Source organism: Eleutherodactylus coqui, chromosome 1 (assembly GCF_035609145.1).
Source record: "Eleutherodactylus coqui strain aEleCoq1 chromosome 1, aEleCoq1.hap1, whole genome shotgun sequence".
Lineage (NCBI taxonomy): Eukaryota > Metazoa > Chordata > Amphibia > Anura > Eleutherodactylidae > Eleutherodactylus > Eleutherodactylus coqui.
Window position 1 is genome coordinate 39,032,166 of NC_089837.1, and position 20,248 is coordinate 39,052,413.

General features: G+C 47.0%; 2 protein-coding genes across 2 annotated transcripts in view; both read right to left on the bottom strand.

Annotated features, from left to right (window-relative positions):
• Positions 1-20,248, bottom strand: part of LOC136607684 (zinc finger protein 271-like) — a 521,708-nt gene that overhangs the window by 457,512 nt on the left and 43,948 nt on the right. The gene's annotated exons all lie outside the window — the stretch shown is intronic.
• On the bottom strand, positions 1,995-20,191 carry LOC136607949 (zinc finger protein 84-like). Its single transcript, XM_066589074.1, has 2 exons — positions 19,954-20,191; positions 1,995-6,923 (listed from the first exon to the last, which is right to left on the bottom strand). The coding sequence occupies exons 1-2, from the start codon at positions 20,099-20,101 to the stop codon at positions 5,284-5,286; spliced, it is 1,788 nt and encodes a 595-aa protein (XP_066445171.1). The 5' UTR covers positions 20,102-20,191; the 3' UTR covers positions 1,995-5,283.

The window sequence follows — 20,248 nt, forward strand, 5'->3', positions numbered from 1 at the left end:
TTTTTTTTTTTACAATTAAAAAACTTTATTGATTCTTTTTTTTACATTGCTTTGAAGTCCCCCTGGGGGACTTTAACATGCGATGCTTTGATCGCTCTGGCAGTATGACGTAATGCTATAGTATTATGTCATACTGCAATTTAACAGGCAGTCTATCAAGCCACCCCACGGGGATGGCTTCACAGGCAGTCTGTTAAGGCAGCCTTGGGGCCTTTTATTAGGCCCCCGGCTGCCATGACACCTGCACGGCTCCCCAGATCTCACCGCGGGGGGGCCGTGCAGGACCCCCGAACATCGTTTGGGGGATTTAAATGCCACTGTCAGAACTGACAGCTGCATTTAAATGGTTAATAGCCGCGATCGGCCGCGCGGCCACTCACGGCTATTGCCCGCGGGTGTCAGCTGTTATAAACAGCTGATGCCCGCACTGTATGAAGAGAGGTTGCCACGCAACCTCTCTTCATACATACCCCGCGGCTCCATGACGTAAATGTACGTCATTGGTCGTGAAGGGGTTAACTATACAAAGAAAGGTGTATTACACCAATATAAGTCAAAAGTAAAATGCACAGACTGATCTAAGAAAAGAAAATTCATGAGTTAAGGATACTGGACATTGGTATAAACCAATAGTATTTTTCTGGATAAACTAATTGGTGACTGAAAAGTCATACACGAAATCAGTTATCCGTGGTTATCCATTGATCAAAAGTAATACCCCCAAAGAATGCTCTATATTGAATAACACAAGGGATCGCTCCCAACAACTCCTCAGTGATTATGTGAATTATTGGTCCACAGCACGTTGTATTGATGAAATTGACCAAAACGTGTTGACTACAAAGCGAAATGTGCTTGAAATCTATTACTGATATCTGGGATCTACTCTCCATTCACTACAGTAAGGGTCAAGAATTAATTGACTTCCTGATGAACCGCATTATCAGCGGGGAAACGCGTCAAAGCTGTATAAAGAAAGAGACCAAGTACAGAGAAGTAGTGTGAAATGAGATCCGAAATACAGACACTGCCCACCTTGTGAGACATGAGCGGTATTGGTTATGGCCACATGACGACAGTGACGTTCTCTCATATCCCAGTGGAATAAAAACCACATCTACCGATTAATGAAGGATATAGATGATGGGATGTACATCCAGTAACTCAGCAACCAGGAATTAGTACAATCTTACCTGAAGTGGAAAAGCCAGGAAGAATATAGGCTTTCCCAATAATCGGTAATCGGGGTGGCTCACTGTGCTGAGTTCTTTTCCTCTCCCATTAATAAATGGGGAGATCATGCCACCACATAGTCCTTAAGGGCTGGAATGGCTTGTCTTTATTTTTGGTTGGTGTGCCCCATGGGTTAGGTTTTAACGAATTAATAAAATTGAGTTTTAATAATTAATCCATTCTGTGAATGATATTTAAAGCCTAGATCAAACTAGCAGACTCATGAAAGGTTTCCGGGAGACAACCCCATCATGATTTAACCCCTTAGTGACCACCCCATTGACTTTGTACGTCCTAGCCATAAGGGCTTTAATCCCCAGTGACGTAAAAACATGCTACCCCTGCAGATTAAAGTCACGTGGGCTCTGGACGGGACAGCTCCATGCTGTCGGCGCGCGGTGGTAATGGACAACCTGGAGTTATCATGAGGGGCTGCGGGAAGCCCCCCTTCCCGATCATGCAATCGCTGCTAGCCAATGGATAGCACCAATCACATTAACCCATTAGTGACCAAGCCTGTTTGGGCCTTAATGACCTGGCCAAATTTTGGAAATCTGACATGTCACTTTAACATAGAATAACTCCGTAAAGTTTTTTTTCATATCCAAGTGATTCTGACATTGAAGTACACATGTTTTACTTCATTTAGGTGGTACAAATAGGCAGGTAAAATTTGTCTATATTTATTAAAAGCACCAAAATTTGGAAACTTTGAAAAAACTTATTTTTTTCACATTTTCAACTGCAATATCTCAAATATGTGCAAACATGCTGAACACATTTTTGATAAGATATATATTTCCATCTGTTTACTTTATTCTGGACACATTTAAAAAGCTTCAGAGTTTTTTTAACCATTTAGGAGACATACAACTTTAACATTGATTATCAACATTTTGAGGAACACTTTGTTTTCCAAGCCAAGATTGCAAAGGCTCATAGGTGTCAGAATGATAGATACCCCCACAAATGACCCCATTTTAAAAACTACACCCCTTAATGTATTCACTGAGGGGGTCAGGAGTATTTTGTCCCCACAGTTTCTTTTCAGGAGTTAATGCAATTTAGAGGAGAAAAAAATAGTTTTTCATTGTTCTGCAAATATGTCATTTTAAAGAGTTTTTTTCTATAGTGCACATAAAAATGAGGATTTGCACCCCAAAATGGATACCCCTGTTTGTCCCGTGTTCAGAAATATATTCGTTGTATCCCTAATCTAATGTCCATGTGCCCAACAGGGCCCAAACCGAAAGGAGCTGCAGAAGGTGATTTAGGCCCCATAGCACATTTGTAGAGCCCTTGAGCGGCCAAAACGATGGAGAACTCCCACAAATGACCCCATTTTGAAAATTAGACCCCTTAACGAGTTCATCTAAGGGTGTACTGCGTATTTTGACCCCACAGTTTTTGAATGAATCTAAGCAAAGCAGAAGACAATTGGCAATTGTGTCATTTTAACAACAGGTTTTTTTTTTGTACAGCACACATATGAATGAAGAAATCCCTGTTTGTCCTGTGCTCAGAAACTTACCCATTGTGGCCCTAATCTTCTGTCTGTATGCACAACGGGGACCAAACCGGATGGAGCATCAAACCTCAATGTGACAAGAACCCACAGTAGCAAAGGTGTGCTGGCAATGACATGACAGCCACCTTCTGTGTTAACTTTTACGTGATTGGATAACAGTGATCACATGACCGTAGACCGCTCCCCACAGCCCTCTGTTATTGCTCCAGGCTCTCAGCTACCTTTAGTAACAAGGATAAAGGAGATTTTAAATTTCTCGGGTCCTCCACAGCTTCTGTTCTTGCGTCTGCCATTTCGGCGATGGGCAAATGCACCAAAGCTGGGGAAAGGTCTGCGGATAAGTATCCCGTCGAGGAACATCGCCAGAGGCCTTAAGTAATTTCACCTCTCCTCATGGATTGAATCCGTGGCGGGAGGTAAAACTTTAACTTTTTTTAACTTTTACATGATTGCCGTTATCCTTTGGATAGCGGCGATCATGTGACCAAGGACACAGCCTTCCTGTGTAATCTCCAGACTCTTGGCTACGTTTAGTAGCTAGGAGATCTTAAATTACCCTGGCAATTTGTGACTTTTGCGCATGCGTCCACCACCTCGGCGACGGGCGCGTGCGCAGTAGCTGGGGCAAGGTCCACGGGTAAATCCGGGGGCTATAGGTACGTAATTTCATCCCCTCTCATGGATATGATCTGTAAAAAAGATAAATGTTTCTGCTGCCCCCATGGATCGGACTATATGGAGCTGAAAAAAAGGGAGCTAAAAATACTCACCCGCGTCTTCCGTGATGTCCCATCCTCCATGATGTGGCGTGTATGCGCAGAAGGCCCAGGGAGTAAATTTACAAGCTCCCTGCAACTAGCTGTCAAATATAGCCGAGTGCAGGCAGATTTCACCGGGGACCGCTGTATGTGGTTCCCAGTCACATGATCACCGATATCCATCCAAGACAACGCCTCCGCTCACACTGCACAAGCGACCACGACAAAACTGGTGGAGCTAGGCTTCCAGCTGGTTGACCACTCACCTTATTCACCAGATCTAGCTCCCTCCGACTATCATTTGTTTCCAAACCTGAAGAAAAACCTCAAGGAGACCAAATTTCACACCATTTCTGATGCCATGGCTGCTACGGATGACTGGTTTGAGGCACAACCAAAATCCTTCTTTTTGCAAGGCTTACAGAACTTGGAATACCGATGTAAGAAGTGTGTTGGCATCAGTGGAGAGGATGTGGAAGAAATGTAAAGTTTCATCTCCCTATCTCGTTTCTTTCTAGGTAAAGTCAAAGACTTATCAGCAGCCCCTCGTATACATCTCCTTACCATCATCATACATGGTGTCCCACTCACCGGAGCCCTGGAAAAATCAGCTCTAATACTAAAGAACACATTTTAATGAACTTCAGTCAAAACACATCTTAGTGAGTGATAATCAGAAACCCCTCATAACAGGTCCCTGAAGTATCCCCTATTGGCAGTCAAGTGCATCCTGTGTAACTGCAGCACTTTTTTGCGGGAGGTTCCTTTTTCAATTCTAGGACAGCTGGGGCCTAATCCAGTCAACTTTTCCCTCCGGAGGGCAGCACATGCTTCTATTGACTTCATGACTGAAGCAAAATATGGCTTTTAGGGTGGCTTGGTATGCTGGGCAAGACAAGCAGACTAGCCCTTCCATCTCCCTTGCTGGTGACTGCTGTTGTATGACTGGCAGCATTCGGGTTAAGGAGTGCTAGAACAATATGTTATGATGAATTCCTGGTATGTTTTGATCAAATTTCAGTAAAATATGTTAATTAGTCTTGGAATGAAATCTGATTTTCTGGGCCTCCAGCGAGTGGGTCACCCTGTATACACTCACACATGAGGTCTAATATGCATATTGATGTATACTTTGTTCAGTCTCTGATTGGTTTGCAAAAGTTGCATGACCCATTGATTCAAAAAAGTAGATGTCTTTAGTAAGCACCACTATGCCGTATCAAATGGGCTTATTAACTAGATGTTTGATTTTTTTTCACATGTTAATTAACTGGATTTTCGCAGCTTCAGTTTTGGTATATGTTACTGGTTGACAACAGACAAGTCACTAATTGTTTCTGTGGCACCATTATTATTTATTTTAATAAATCGTTTGCATGTTGCAGTTGTAGGACCTATGATGAAGAATCATATCAACTCGACACACATAAGGTTGTTCTGATGTCTACCATTTTGACATTTTAAAATAACGGCTCCTTTTCTTTTATTCCTTATATCCACAATACATTTTCATATGGATCCCATTCACAGTTGGCCTCAGGTAACAGTAATTTTGATTGTTAGATGCAGGTTTATTCCACACAAAAATGAACTCTTTTCCTGACTGCTACTGACAAGGTCTGTGAATAAACTGATGTATTAAAAGGCTTACTTCACATCTCCCAGATTCCAAAGAAGAATATGAGTTCTTCTCTATGTGAATTCTCTGATGATTTTTCAAAATGTTTTTCCTAGTAAAGTATTTTCCACATCTAAAACATCAACTCAACTTTTTTTTGAATGACATCTTTGATGTTTAAGACGATCTGATTCCTCCATAAACCCTTTCCCACATATCGAACATAAAAACGGCTTCTCTCCTGAGTGACGTCTCTGATGATCATTACGTTTGCGATTACTAGTGAAACATTTTCCACATTCTGAACATGAAAACGGCTTCTCTCCTGTGTGAGTTTTCTCATGTCTTACAAGATTTGATTTAATCATAAAACATTTTCCACATTCTGAACATGAAAACAGTTTCTCTGCTGTGTGAAGTTTCTCATGTCTAGCGAGATCTGATTTCAGCACAAAACACTTCCCACATTCTGAACATGAAAATGGTTTCTCTCCTGTGTGACGTCTCTGATGATCCCTATATTTGGCATTAGAAGTGAAACATTTTCCGCATTCTGAACATGAAAACGGCTTCTCTCCTGTGTGAATTCTCTGATGTTTAACAAGACCTGATTTTAGCATAAAACATTTCTCACATTCTGAACAAGAAAATGGTTTCTCTCCTGTGTGGATTCTTTTATGTTTAACAAGAGATGATTTTACTGTAAAACCTTTCCCACATTCTGGACATGGAAACGGTTTCTTTCCTGCGTGACTTCTCAAATGTCGAGCAAGATCTGTTCTATTGGAAAAACATCTCCCACATTCTGAACATAGATGTGGTTTCTCTCCTGTGTGAATTCTGATATGACTAACAAGATTTGATTTACCTCTAAAACGTTGACCACATTCTGAACATGAAAACGGCTTCTCTCCTGTGTGAACTCTCTGATGTTTAACAAGATCTGATTTTACCATAAAACATTTTTCACATTCTGAACAAGAAAATGGTTTCTCTCCTGTATGAATTTTTTTATGATTAACAAGAGATGATTTTTCTGTAAAACATTTCCCACATTCTGAACAAGAGAATGGCTTCTCTCCTGAGTGACGTCTCTGATGAGCCTTACATTTGCCATTAGTAGTGAAACATTTCCCACATTCTGAACATGAAAATGGCTTCTCTCCTGTGTGAATTCTCTGATGTTTTTCAATTAGTGATTTAGATGTAAAACCTCTCCCACATTCTAAACAGGAGTATGGCTTATTCCGTGTGTGAATTTTCACATGTCTAACAAGATTGAATTTATTTGTAAAACATTTCCCACATTCTGGACATGGAAATGGCTTCTCTCCTGTGTGAATTGTCTGATGTTTTACAATTTGGGATTTACATGTAAAACATTTCCCACATTCAGTACATGAAAATGTCTTTTCTCCTGTGTGAATTTTCACATGTCTAACAAGATTGAATTTATTTGTAAAACTTTTCCCACATTCTGAACATGAATATAGTTTCTCTCCCGTGTGAGTGATTCTGTGCATAAAAAGACCTGAGTTGTTTATAACCTGCTTTCCACATTTTCCAAACATTTTCTCACCTGTACCTGTAGAAACATTCTGTGATTGGTCAAGCGAAAGTTCCTTGTGATTAGTGCAATCATATAATAGATCTGTACTCTCAAATTTTGGATGTACAATAATGTTATTAAGATTTTCTCCTGAAGAGTGCGGCACAATGTCTTTATCTTCTACTTTACAGTTTAGCGGTGACATGGGGTTTCCATCAGAGATCTCACTGGGATTTTCTGTTAGGATTAAAATTTGATTTTGCAATTTTTAAATTACAAAAGTAGACAAATTTATAACATTCATATTAAACTAGAAAAACAGGCAGGTATTTTTTAACCTAAAGCTAGAAGTGGATCTATTTGGATGGGGACTTTTAAGCTCTTCTTGTATATTTCCATTACTTTTACATCTACTTCTGGCTTTCATTCAAAACAAAAACTGCATGTGTGATTCCAGCCTTATTAAACTTTGTCCAATAATTAAAAATGTATCAACGGCCAAGACCCCGATGCCGGTCCACATTCTGTGAGATGTTCAATAATGTAAACGTAATTCAAAAATCTGAAAATCACAATCTTGTCTTGGAATCAAGACAACAGAGGCCCCTGACAACAGAGCGGCCAGTAATATACAGTAAAAATACCCGGCTGGACGTCTTCCGACATCAGAGCTGCACAGGCTTCAATCACAATGTAGGAACACGTCAGACAGTGGATGGGAAAAGGTTAATATTATTTAACGAAATACTGTTTTTGACAACTGATCATGGCCACAGTCTAACTTAAAGCGGTTGTTCAGCTTTAAACTATTTCATTCTGGTTTGACACAAGATTTCTTGGGGAAAAAAAGGTGCTGGTTTTCATGCAGTTTTTGATTTAAAGTCAAAAGTGGATTCAAAATGAATGTGAAGTATATAATGGTATATATGTTCTCCTTGCTGCGTCCACTTCTGACTTTGGCTAAAAACAAAAATGAAGAACAATCTGCCACAAAACTGCATCAAAAGCTGTAGTTTGGTTTTTCCTAAAATGCTGTAAAAACACCCTAATAAATGCATCTCAGGTTGAATTCATGACCATGTCAACGAGGCCCACACAGTCTCATGTTCTCGGTTTTATGAAGCATCTTTATGATGTATGGCATAGACAGAGGGAAGTTATCAATCAGAATCTGTAATAAAGGTTTCCAGCACCCCACTGAATCCATCCCACTTAGTATTTAGGCTCTTTTACTGGTAAAGAGCGTCCTATTAAAGGGGTTGTCCCGCGCCGAAACTGTTTTTGTTTTTTTAATCAACCCCCCCGCCCCCGGTTCCAGGGGTTAAAAAAGAACACCGGACAGCGCTTACCTGAATCCCCGCGCTCCGGTGACTTCTTACTTACCCGGTGAAGATGGCCGCCGGCATCTTCTCCCTCGGTGGACCGCAGGGCTTCTGTGCGGTCCATTGCCGATTCCAGCCTCCTGATTGGCTGGAATCGGCACGTGACGGGGCGGAGTTACACGGAGCCCCATTGAGAAAAGCAGAAGACCCGGACTGCGCAAGCGCGTCTAATTTGGCCATTAGACAGCGAAAATTAGACGGCAACCATGGAGACGAGGACGCCAGCAACGGAACAGGTAAGTGAATAACTTTTGATAACTTCTGTATGGCTCATAATTAATGCACAATGTACATTACAAAGTGCATTAATATGGCCATACAGAAGTGTATAGACCCACTTGCTGCCGCGGGACAACCCCTTTAAGTTCTAAAAAGGGGACCTAATGAAGTGGCCTCTGAATTCAGCTGTTACTTAAGCTGTCCCCATCTTCTTGCACCCGTCTCTGCAAGCAGCACAAGATAGTGACAGTCACACTGCTTACAGCCATATGTCTGCTGGGTGCGTCTGTGCAGTAGTTTTTTGTCTTTTATCAGTAGCAGCAAATGCATAGAGGACTACTTAAAGTAGTCCTGGATATTCATTAGGTGTATGCTAGCTACATCCACCCCACCCTCCAGCTACTGACTGACTGCTGTCTATAACTGTGCATATAAAGTGAGCTGCCAATCATTGGTTGGAGCGCTGGGTGGGTGTGGCCAGGCTGCAGATCATGAATATTCAGGTCTATTTCTATGTCCGGCTGCTACTAATAATTTTCAAGTTTCTCCAAAACGACTGCACAGATCCACAGAGCAGACATATCCCTGTAATCCGTGTAACTGTCACTACCCTATGGTGCTCTCAGTGAGAACTGCAAAAAGATGGTGGCAGTCTTTATAAATGTGAAATAGGTGCTTCCTAAGGCCGGCTGCACACGACCGGGTCGGGTTCCACATGTAGAAGCCCGCAGCGTTTTTTTTATTTTTTAATTACTGCTTTTCCCACATCATCATTGCGGAAGAGTCACGGGTCGGATGGCTTCCATTGACTTCAATAGAAGCCGTGCGTAATCCGCACTGAAATAGAGCATGCTGCGATTATTCCTCTGCGAGCGAAAACTCACAATTGATTTCCACTCGTGTGCAGGAAATACCATTTCCATACCGTGCTATTTGCTGCGGATTCCGTAATGTAAATCCGTCCGTGTGCAGCCGAACTAAGAATCATGGATCTGGAATTTTATTTTAAAATTTTAGGGTAAACTCAAAGAAAAACCCTCAGAACTTTAACCCCATAGTGTCCTGTTTGCACCTTAATGACACTTTAACAGAGAATAATTATCTCTTTGCGCATAACAAGTACTTGGGACAGTTTTCATGAAATTCTGTTTTGCATTGGCAGTAAAAATAGACTAAAAGGACTTGTGTAATTAAAAAAGAAAATGGCGAGATTAAGGAAAGTGTGGTCAGTGACTCGGAAAAAGCGGTGCTTGGGTCCAAAAACACCCGAACCGAGTAAGTTCGCTCATCTCTAATTGTTGTACATTTCCATTTATTTGAAAAACTACATTTTTGACACTAATTTAACACGTGCAAAAATTGTAAAACTTTTTAAAATTAAGAGATATAAAGTAAAGCCCGGTGATGGACCTCTAACTCTATGCAGATCATGGGTCAGCATATTATTAATGCTTTTAGTATAGCTCTGAAAAACAGGCACACCGTGGTTCGGGCAGCAGAAGCCAGGTGACTGGTTCCCTGTTAGATCCCATACTGATCGCCATAAAAAAAAAAAAAAGTTGAAAAAAACAAAAATAATTGTCCACATATTTAACCCCTTCCCGCTATATGACATACCGGTACGTCATGGGAGCCTGGTACTTTGCGCAAAATGACGTACCAGTACGTCATCGGCATAGTGTGAGATCATGACTGACCTCGCGCTATTCCGCAGCGGGCGCTGGCTGTCAGATAGCGCGATCTAAGTAGATCGCGGCAGGGAAAGAGTTCACAGAGGGAGCGGGCTCCCTCTGTGTCTCCGGCCGCCTCTCGCAATGTTATTGCGAGAGCCCGGCCTGTCGCCATGGCAACAGGACGCCAGACACTGGTGTTTTGTGTTGCCAATGCCTATGATCGCTGTACAAGTGATAAGCCATGGCAGAGCAGTAGCCCTGCCATGCCTTATCACAGCGATCATAAGTGCTGTACTGTAAGTCCCTCAGAGGGACTCAAATAGTGTAAAAAAAAAAGAAAAGAAAAAATGTAAAAAAAGTTAAACCCCTTTTTTGTGCTTTTTTTAATAAGCATTTAAAAAAAAAAAATTAAAACCCCACATATTTGGTATTGTCCATAACGACGTGTAGAAAAAGTTGAACATGCTTTTTATTTTGTACGGCAAAAAGCGTTTTAAAAAAACGGTAAAAAGAGGCAAAATGCTAATTTTTAGCATTTTGTCTCCCAAAAAATGCAATAAAAGTAATCAAAAAAGCCATATATTCCCCAAAATGGTACCAATAAAAACTACAGCTCGTCTCGGAAATAATAAGCCCCACAGAGCTCCGTACAAAGAAAAATAAAAAAGTTACAGGACTTTAAATGCAGTGATAGAGTAAAAAAAAAAAAAGATTTCCAAAAAAAGGGTTTTTATTGCAAAAAAGTGTAAAAACCTAAAAAAAAATATAAGAATTTTGGTATTGTTGTAACCGTACCGACCCGCAGAAAAAATGTAGTGTGTTATTTATGCTGCATGATTAACGCTGTAAAAAAAAATATCTATGGCCGAATTGACGCGTTTTCTCTCCGTGTTATCATAAAAAAAATAATAAAAGTTTTACGATATAGTCTATGTACCCAAAAATGACGCTGATAAAAACTACAGTTCGCCACGTAAAAAACAAGCCCTGATACGGCCGCGTCGACGGAAAAATAAAGTTATGGCTTTTGAAAAACGGAGATGGAAAAATACTAGAGATGAGCGAGCACCAAAATGCTCGGGTGCTCATTGCTCGAGTCAAACTTTCCACGATGCTCGAGGGTTCGTTTCGAGTAACGAACCCCATTGAAGTCAATGGCGACCCGAGCATTTTTGTATTTCGCCGATGCTCGCTAAGGTTTTCATTTGTGAAAATCTGGGAAATTCAAGAAAGTGATGGGAACGACACAGAAATGTATAGGGCAGGCGAGGGGCTACATGTTGGGCTGCATCTCAAGTTCCCAGGTCCCACTATTAAGCCACAATAGCGGCAGGAGCGCCCCCCCCCCCCCCAACAATTTTTACTTCTGAAAAACCCTCATTAGCAAGGCATACCTTAGCTAAGCACCACACTACCTCCAACAAAGCACAATCACTGCCTGCATGACACTCCGCTGCCACTTCTCCTGGGTTACATGCTGCCCAACCCCCTCGCACGACCCAGTGTCCACTGCGCACACCAAAGTGTCCCTGCGCAGCCTTCAGCTGCCCTCATGCCACACGCTGGCCTCATAGCCACACCACCCTCATGTCTATTTATAAGTGCATCTGCCATGAGGAACCGAAGGCACACACTGCAGAGGGTTGGCAGGGCCAGGCAGCGACCCTCTTTAAAAGGGGCGGGGCGATAGCCCACAATGCTGTACAGAAGCAATGAGAACTCCAATCCTGTGCCACCTCCGTCAGGAGCTGCAAACGTGGGCATAGCAATGGGGAATCCATGTGCCACACAGTATTCATTCTGTCAAGGTGTCGCATAGCTCAATCCACACTGCAAGGGGAAAGCCGTCAGCGCTCTGCCCTCTACCCAAGTCAGTCAGTGTCTTTGTGCCAGACAGGTCAAACACCGCGATGGGAACTAAGTTTGCACCAACAGCATAGGTGGGTCCTAGGAAGCCCAAGACATGAACAAAAAATTGATCTGAGAGGCCAAACATGGCAGACTTGCACCGCGCCCACGACATAGGCCTCGGCCCACAGCTTCAGCAATCCTAGGCAGGAAGCGGACTTTCACTGCACCCAGGACATAGGCCTCTGCACAAACCCTCAGCAATCGCGTGCCTACAGTGGACTCCAATGCTAGCGTAGCTGTGCACGTCTCATTAGCGCTGTATTGCTCCTGTAGTTTGTCCCAATGCAGTGCCCCGGATAGTAGAGCTAACGTCAGATTAAATACAGGTGGGCTTCGGCCCACACTGCATGCCCCAGTCAGACCGGGGTTCTTTATAAGTAGACACAGGCAGGTACAACTCCGTGTGGACTGACAGCATGAGTGGGTCCCAGGAAGCCACCGGCGTTACATAAATAAATCCCATTGCGGTGCCCATGTTACGTCCGATTAAATGCAGGTGGGCTTCGACCCACACTGCATGCCCCAGTCTGACCGGGGTTTTTAATACATAGACACAGGCAGGTACAAATCCCTAATGTTAAGTCCGTGTGGACCCACAGCATGGGTGGCTCCCTGGAACCCATCGGCGGTACATAAATGTATCCCATTGCAGTGCCCTGCTCAGCAGAGCTAACGTCAGATACAATACAGGTGGGCTTCGCCCCACAGCGCATGCCCCAGTCAGACTGGTAATATGTACCTTAACAGTAACCGCGTTGGTGGGAATGTGGTGGCGACTGCAGACCTAGTAGCGCGGTTTTATTTAGTTGGTTTTTCGGAATGTGGCCAGGATTAAGTGGGCCGTGGTGGGGGGATGGTGGGGGGGCTCTCTTGTTGTGTCGTTAAAGGTGAAATTCTTGGACTGCCACCAGACGGACCAATGCAAAGGTATTTGCCAAGAATGTTTTCATTGTTGGAGGAGGAGGGGGATGTTTTTGAGGCACTACGTGTCCTCTCCACGTGTCTGTGGTTATATGCACCTTAACAGTAACCGCGTTGGTGGGAAATGGCCTCGCCGCCATCATTTCTTTGGGAAGCCTCCGTTTCCACACCCCAGTGACATAGCATTAGCAGCGGTATAGGCAGAGCCCAGAATTAGTAACATTTCAGCGGTAGCATTAGGGACACGCCCCAGTAACATATCACTAGCAGCAGTATAGGGGGAGCACAGTATTAGTTCCATTTCAGTAATAGTAGCAGTCAAGACAGGCCCCAGTAACAATTTCGAAGCAGCAGTATAGCGGGAGCACAGTCTTGGTTCCATTTCAGTAGTAGTAGCAGTCAAGACAGGCCACAGTAACATTCCCGTTGCAGCAGTTTAGGGAGATAACAGTCTCTTTCACATTTCAGTAGTTGCAGTATAGACAAGGCCCCAGTTACATTTATGTAGCAAAAGTGTAGGTCCACACACCTTGCTGTACCATGAGTGCAGGCGAAGCCCATAAAAATTACTAGGATTACACTGTAGGCGAGGGCCCAAACAAATTGGTGTACCAACAGTACTAATGTACCTCTGAAAAATTGCCCATGCCCAACCAAGAGCGCAGGTGAAACCCATTAATCGCTTTGGTTACTGTGGCTTAAAGGAGATGTCTCGAGGAAGCAGTGATTTTTTTTTTTTGCCCAGTCCCCCTAATTAAACATACATTACTAATTACCCCTGTAAATGACTTTTCTAGCTGGTTTGTACTTACCGTTCCAGCGTTTCAGCAACTTATAAACGTTTCCCCAAGATGGCCGCCGGCTCTTTCCCCGTCGCTCGCTGCAGCCCGACGTGCGCGCTCCCGAGACGCTGCCAGCTGTGTCTCCATGGCAACCGGACGCCCCGCAGCCGCCGACCAGACGCCCCGCAGCCGCCGACCAGTCACCCACCGCCAGGCAGCAGGTAACCGGCGCTAGCCCCCGGCTCCCCAGCGCTACGCTCCCGGCTCCCCAGCGCTAGACCCTCAGCCCAGGTGAAGGCCCCGGAGCCCAGCGCTAGGTTCCGGAGCCCAGCGCTAGGTTCCGGAGCCCAGCGCTAGGTTCCGGAGCCCAGCGCTAGGTTCCGGAGCCCAGTGCTAGGTTCCGGAGCCCAGGTGAAGGCCCCGGAGCCCAGCGCTGGGCTCCGGGGCCTTCACCTGTCAGTGAACATCACCCCCGACCCATCACTTACCCCCCTGGCCCAGCGCTAGTTCCCCCGGCCTAGCGACAGCCCCCCCCGGCCTAGCGACAGCCCCCCCATCGCAGCGGCAGCCCCCCCCGGCGCAGCGGCAGCCCCCCCCATCGCAGCGACAGCGACGACAGCCCCCCCCGGCCCATCACTTACCTGGACGGCAGGACAGCTGGGCGGCTTCTCCGGACAGCTGGGCGGCTCTGCACCTTCCTCTAACAGAGGATGGTACAGAATGGCCGCTCCAGCGCGCTCCCGAGCAGTGACAGCTCATCTGCGCATGCGCAGAAGAGCTGTAGCGGGGAGCACACTGAAGCGGCTCGTGCTGAAAGGAGAAGACCGGACTGCGCAAGCGCGTCTAAAAAAGCAAGCTGCCAGCGAATTTAGACGGAACCATGGAGACGAGGACGCTAGCAACGGAGCAGGTAAGTGAATAACTTCTGTATGGCTCATATTTAATGCACAATGTATATTACAAAGTGCATTAATATGGCCATACAGAAGTGCTGAACCCCACTTGGTTTCGCGAGACCACCCCTTTAATTTGTAACTAGGCCTGGAGGCAGCCCAGTTAAAATAAAAATTGGTTCAGGTGCAAGTTTCAACGCGTTAATGAGAATTGAAACGTATAAAACATTGTTTACAAAAGTCATATGACTGAGCCTTGTGGGCCTAAGAAAAATTGCCCGTTCGGCGTGATTACGTGAGGTTTCAGGAGGAGGAGGATGAATATAATACACAGATTGATGAAGCTAAAAGGTCCTCGTGTTTTATGGTGATAGAGAACAATGCTTCCATCCGCGGGTGCAGCCTACGTATTGTTTAGGTATCGCTGCTGTCCGCTGGTGTAGAAGAGAAGTCTGGGGAAATCCAGGCTTTGTTCATCTTGATGAGTGTAAGCCTGTCGGCACTGTCAGTTGACAGGCGGGTACGCTTATCCGTGATGATTCCCCCAGCCGCACTAAACACCCTCGCTGACAAGATGCTAGCCGCAGGACAAGCAAGCACCTCCAGGGCATACAGCGCGAGTTCAGGCCACGTGTCCAGCTTTGACACCCAGTAGTTGTAGGGAGCAGAGACGTCACGGAGGATGGTTGTCCGATCGGCTACGTACTCCCTCACCATACTTTTACAGTGCTCCCGCCGACTCAACCTTGACTGGGGAGCGGTGACACAGTCTTGCTGGGGAGCCATAAAGCTGGCAAAGGTCTTGGAGAGTGTTCCCCTGCCTGCGCTGTACATGCTGCCTGATCTCCGCGCCTCCCCTGCTACCTGGCCCTCGGAACTGCGCCTTCTGCCACTAGCGCTGTCGGATGGGAATTTTGCCATCAGTTTGTCCGCCAGGGTCCTGTGGTATAGCATCACTCTCGAACCCCTTTCCTCTTCGGGTATGAGAGTGGAAAGGTTCTCCTTATACCGTGGGTCGAGCAGTGTGTACACCCAGTAATCCGTAGTGGCCAGAATGCGTGTAACGCGAGGGTCACGAGAAAGGCATCCTAACATGAAGTCAGCCATGTGTGCCAGGGTACCTGTACGCAACACATGGCTGTCCTCACTAGGAAGATCACTTTCAGGATCCTCCTCCTCCTCAGGCCATACACGCTGAAAGGATGACAGGCAAGCCGCATGGGTACCCTCAGCAGTGGGCCAAGCTGTCTCTTCCCCCTCCTCCTCATGCTCCTCCCCCTCCTCCTCAACGCGCTGAGATATAGACATGAGGGTGCTCTGACTATCCAGCGACATACTGTCTTCCCCCGCCTCCGTTTCGGAGCCCAAAGCATCTGCCTTTGTGCTTTGCAGGGAACTTCTCAAGAGGCATAGCAGAGGAATGGTGACGCTAATGATTGCAGCATCCCCGCTCACCATCTGGGTAGACTCCTCAAAGTTTCCAAGGACCTGGCAGATGGCTGCCAACCAGGCCCACTCTTCTGTAAAGAATTGAGGAGGCTGACTCCCACTGCGCCGCCCATGTTGGAGTTGGTATTCCACTATAGCTCTACGCTGCTCATAGAGCCTGGCCAACATGTGGAGCATAGAGTTCCACCGTGTGGGCACGTCGCACAGCGGTCGGTGCACTGGCAGATTAAACCGATGTTGCAGGGTCCGCAGGATGGCAGCGTCCGTCTTGGACTTGCTGAAATGTGCGCTGACCCGGCGCACCTTTCCGAGCAGGTCTGACAAGCGTGGGTAGCTTTTCAGAAACCGCTGAACCACCAAATTAAAGATGTGGGCCAGGCATGGCACGTGCGTGAAGCTGCCGAGCTGCAGAGCCGCCACCAGGTTACGGCCGTTGTCACACACGACCATGCCCGGTTGGAGGCTCAGCGGCGAAAGCCAGCGGTCGGTCTGCTCTGTCAGACCCTGCAGCAGTTCGTGGGCCGTGTGCCTCTTCTCTCCTAAGCTGAGTAGTTTCAGCACGGCCTGCTGACGCTTGCCCACCGCTGTGCTGCCACGCCGCGCGACACCGACTGCTGGTGACGTGCGGCTGCTGACACATCTTGATTGCGATACATGGGTTGCGTAGGAGGAGGAGGAGGAGGGTGGTTTAGTGGAGGAAGCATACACCGCCGCAGATACCACCACCGAGCTGGGGCCCGCAATTCTGGGGGTGGGTAGGACGTGAGCGGTCCCAGGCTCTGACTCGGTCCCAGCCTCCACTAAATTCACCCAATGTGCCGTCAGGGAGATATAGTGGCCCTGCCTGCCTGTGCTTGTCCACGTGTCTGTTGTTAAGTGGACCTTGGCAGTAACCGCGTTGGTGAGGGCGCGTACAATGTTGCGGGAGACGTGGTCGTGCAGGGCTGGGACGGCACATCGGGAAAAGTAGTGGCGACTGGGAACCGAGTAGCGCGGGGCCGCCGCCGCCGCCATCATGTTTTTGAAAGCCTCCGTTTCCATAAGCCTATACGGCAGCATCTCCAGGCTGATCAATTTGGCTATGTGCACGTTTAACGCTTGAGCGTGCGGGTGCGTGGCGGCGTACTTGCGCTTGTGCTCAAACAGTTGCACTAGCGACGGCTGGACACTGCGCTGAGAGACATTGGTGGATAGGGCCGAGGACAGCGGAGGTGAGGGTGTGGGTGCAGGCCGGGAGACGGTCGTGCCTCTGTCCTGAGAAGGGGGTTGGGGCACAGGGGGAGAGGCAGTGGTGCAAACCGGAGGCGGTGAACGGCCTTTGTCCCACCTTGTGGGGTGCTTGGCCATCATATGCCTGCGCATGCTGGTGGCTCCCCGGCTGATCTTGGCGCAACAAACCTTGCACACCACAGTTCGTCGGTCATCAGCACTCTCAGTGAAAAACTGCCACACCTTTGAGCACCTCGGCCTCTGCAGGGTGGCATGGCGCGAGGGGGCGCTTTGGGAAACAGTTGGTGGATTATTCGGTCTGGCCTTGCCTCTACCCCTCGCCACCGCACTGCCAACCTGCTCTGCTGCTGCACTTGCCTCCCCCTCTGAAGACCTGTCCTCAGTAGGCTTAGCAAACCAGGTGGGATCTGTCACCTCATCGTCCAGCTGCTCTTCCTCCGAATCCTCTGTGCGCTCCTCCCTCGGACTTACTGCCCTTACTACTACCTCACTGATAGACAACTGTGTCTCATCGTCATCGTCCTCCTCACCCACTGAAAGTTCTTGAGACAGTTGCCGGAAGTCCCCAGCCCCATCCCCCGGACCCCGGGAACTTTCCAAAGGTTGGGCATCGGTCACGACAAACTCCTCCCGTGGGAGAGGAACCATTGCTGCCCAATCTGGGCAGGGGCCCGAGAACAGTTCCTGGGAGTCTGCCTGCTCCTCAGAATGTGTCATTTTCATGGAGTGAGGAGGCTGGGAGGAAGGAGGAGCAGCAGCCAGAGGATTCAGAGTTGCAGCTGTGGACGGCGTAGAAGACTGGGTGGTCGATAGATTTCTGGATGCACTTTCTGCCATCCACGACAGGACCTGCTCACACTGCTCAGTTTCTAATAAAGGTCTACCGCGTGGACCCATTAATTGTGAGATGAATCTGGGGACCCCAGAAATTTGCCTCTCTCCTAATCCCGCAGCAGTCGGCTGCGATACACCTGGACCAGGGGCTCGGTCTGTGCCCACACCCTGACTTGGGCCTCCGCGTCCTCGCCCCTGCCCACGTCCTCTAGGCCTACCCCTACCCCTCAGCATGGTGTATTACGAGTAGAGCAGAAACAGAACGCTGTAATTAAATGTGCCGCTTATTGGCCTGTGGTTGGAGGCTGACTTCGCTTACGGAACGCACAGCAGAGCCAGGAAACAATTATGCGCAAGCCTGTAGTGAAACCTAGGTGCGTATGACTGAGCTACTGGAATTCACAGGGCAGAACCAGTCAAGTGGCCAAAGGCCAGTGGTAGGCCTTAAGTATTTTGCTTCTATTTTTTTAAATGGTGAGGTGAAAAACCAGACAGACACCGTATGCAGCGTATATTATGTATACTGTTTCCCTCTGGCGGGATGACGGCGGTCGAGTAACGGGCACAGCAGAGCCAGGAAACAATTATGCGCAAGCCTGCTGTAACGCTTAGCTGGGTATTAATTAGCGACTACTACCCCCAGCAGACACGCAGTAAACTGAAGACGGTCACAGGCAGCCCAAATATAGTATTTTTCCCCAATTATTTTGAAAAAGCCCACTGCCTATATAGCCAGTATACCTCTTTCCCTGTACCACTGTCCCTGCCTCACCAGTACTGCCCCTATACTCTGTAAAATGACTGCAGACTGAGGACGCTATGGTCTGCACGCCCGATATACAAAAAAAAAAAAATTGGTGCAACACTGCTAAAAGCAGCATCAACACTACTGCATACGGTCAGATGTGGCCCTAAGAAGGACCGTTGGGGTTCTTGAAGCCTAATATTACACCTAACACTCTCCATATAGCAGCAACAGCATCACTTTCCCTGATCTCTGTCAGCATGCATCTGTGGCGAGCCGCGGGCAGGGCAGATTTAAATACTCAGGTGTCATCTGATCTCCCCAGCCACTCACTGCAGGGGGGTGGGATAGGGCTGGAATGTCACAGGAGGAAGTTGTAATGCCTTCCCTGTGCTTCTATTGGCCAGAAAAGCGCGCAAATTTCTCAGGGAAGGAAATGTAATGGAGTCGAGCACCGCGTGGTGCTCGTCTCGAGTAACGAGCATCTCGAACACCCTAATACTCGAACGATCATCAAGCTCGGACGAGTACGCTCGCTCATCTCTAAAAAATACCAAAAATCGCTTGGTCCTGAACGCCAAAATAGGCCATGTAATTAAAGGAGATGTCCCGCGCCGAAACGGGTTTTTTTTTTTTTAACCCCCCCCCCCCGTTCGGCGCGAGACAACCCCGATGCAGGGGTTAAAAAAACCACCCGCACAGCGCTTACCTGAATCCCGGCGGTCCGGTGACTTCAATACTTACCGCTGAAGATGGCCGCCGGGATCCTCTATCTTCGTGGACCGCAGCTCTTCTGTGCGGTCCACTGCCGATTCCAGCCTCCTGATTGGCTGGAATCGGCACGTGACGGGGCGGAGCTCCACGGAGCTCCACGGAGCCCCATAGAGAACAGCAGAAGACCCGGACTGCGCAAGCGCGGCTAATTTGGCCATCGGAGGCCAAAAATTAGTCGGCACCATGGAGACCAGGACGCTAGCAACGGAGCAGGTAAGTAAAAAACTTTTTATAACTTCTGTATGGCTCATAATTAATGCACAATGTATATTACAAAGTGCATTATTATGGCCATACAGAAGTGTATAGACCCACTTGCTGCCTCGGGACATCTCCTTTAAGGGGTTAAGGAGAGGTTAGTGAAAAATCCCAAAATAAGGTCATGTTGGATAATCCTACACATACCACATACCCTTGAAATAATAATGTCAATAGTATTTCTCTATCTGGTTACCTTTTGATATAAAAAGCTGGTGGTCCTCTATCTTGAGATCCTTGAACAGATTCTTGCGTTCTTCTAAATACTCCCACTCCTCCATGGAGAAATAGACAGCGACATCCTGACACCTTATAGGAACCTGACAACACAATGATACCATCATTACCCAGACTCCTCTAGTGCTGTTACTGTATAATTACCCAGCATTCCCAGCAGGGTCACCTCTCCAGTCAGCAGCTCAGTGATCTTGTTGGTGAGTTCTAGGATCTTCTGCTCATGTATCAGTAAGTGAGGAGGAGCCTCTGTGATG

Excerpts from the sequence above, each read along its gene's own strand:
- LOC136607949 (XM_066589074.1), bottom strand. The coding sequence starts at position 20,101 with ATGATGGTATCATTGTGTTGTCAGGTTCCTATAAGGTGTCAGGATGTC. Across the intron at positions 6,924-19,953 it reads CCAGCTTTTTATATCAAAAG|AAAATCCCAGTGAGATCTCT; the intron begins GTAACCAGATAG and ends TAATCCTAACAG.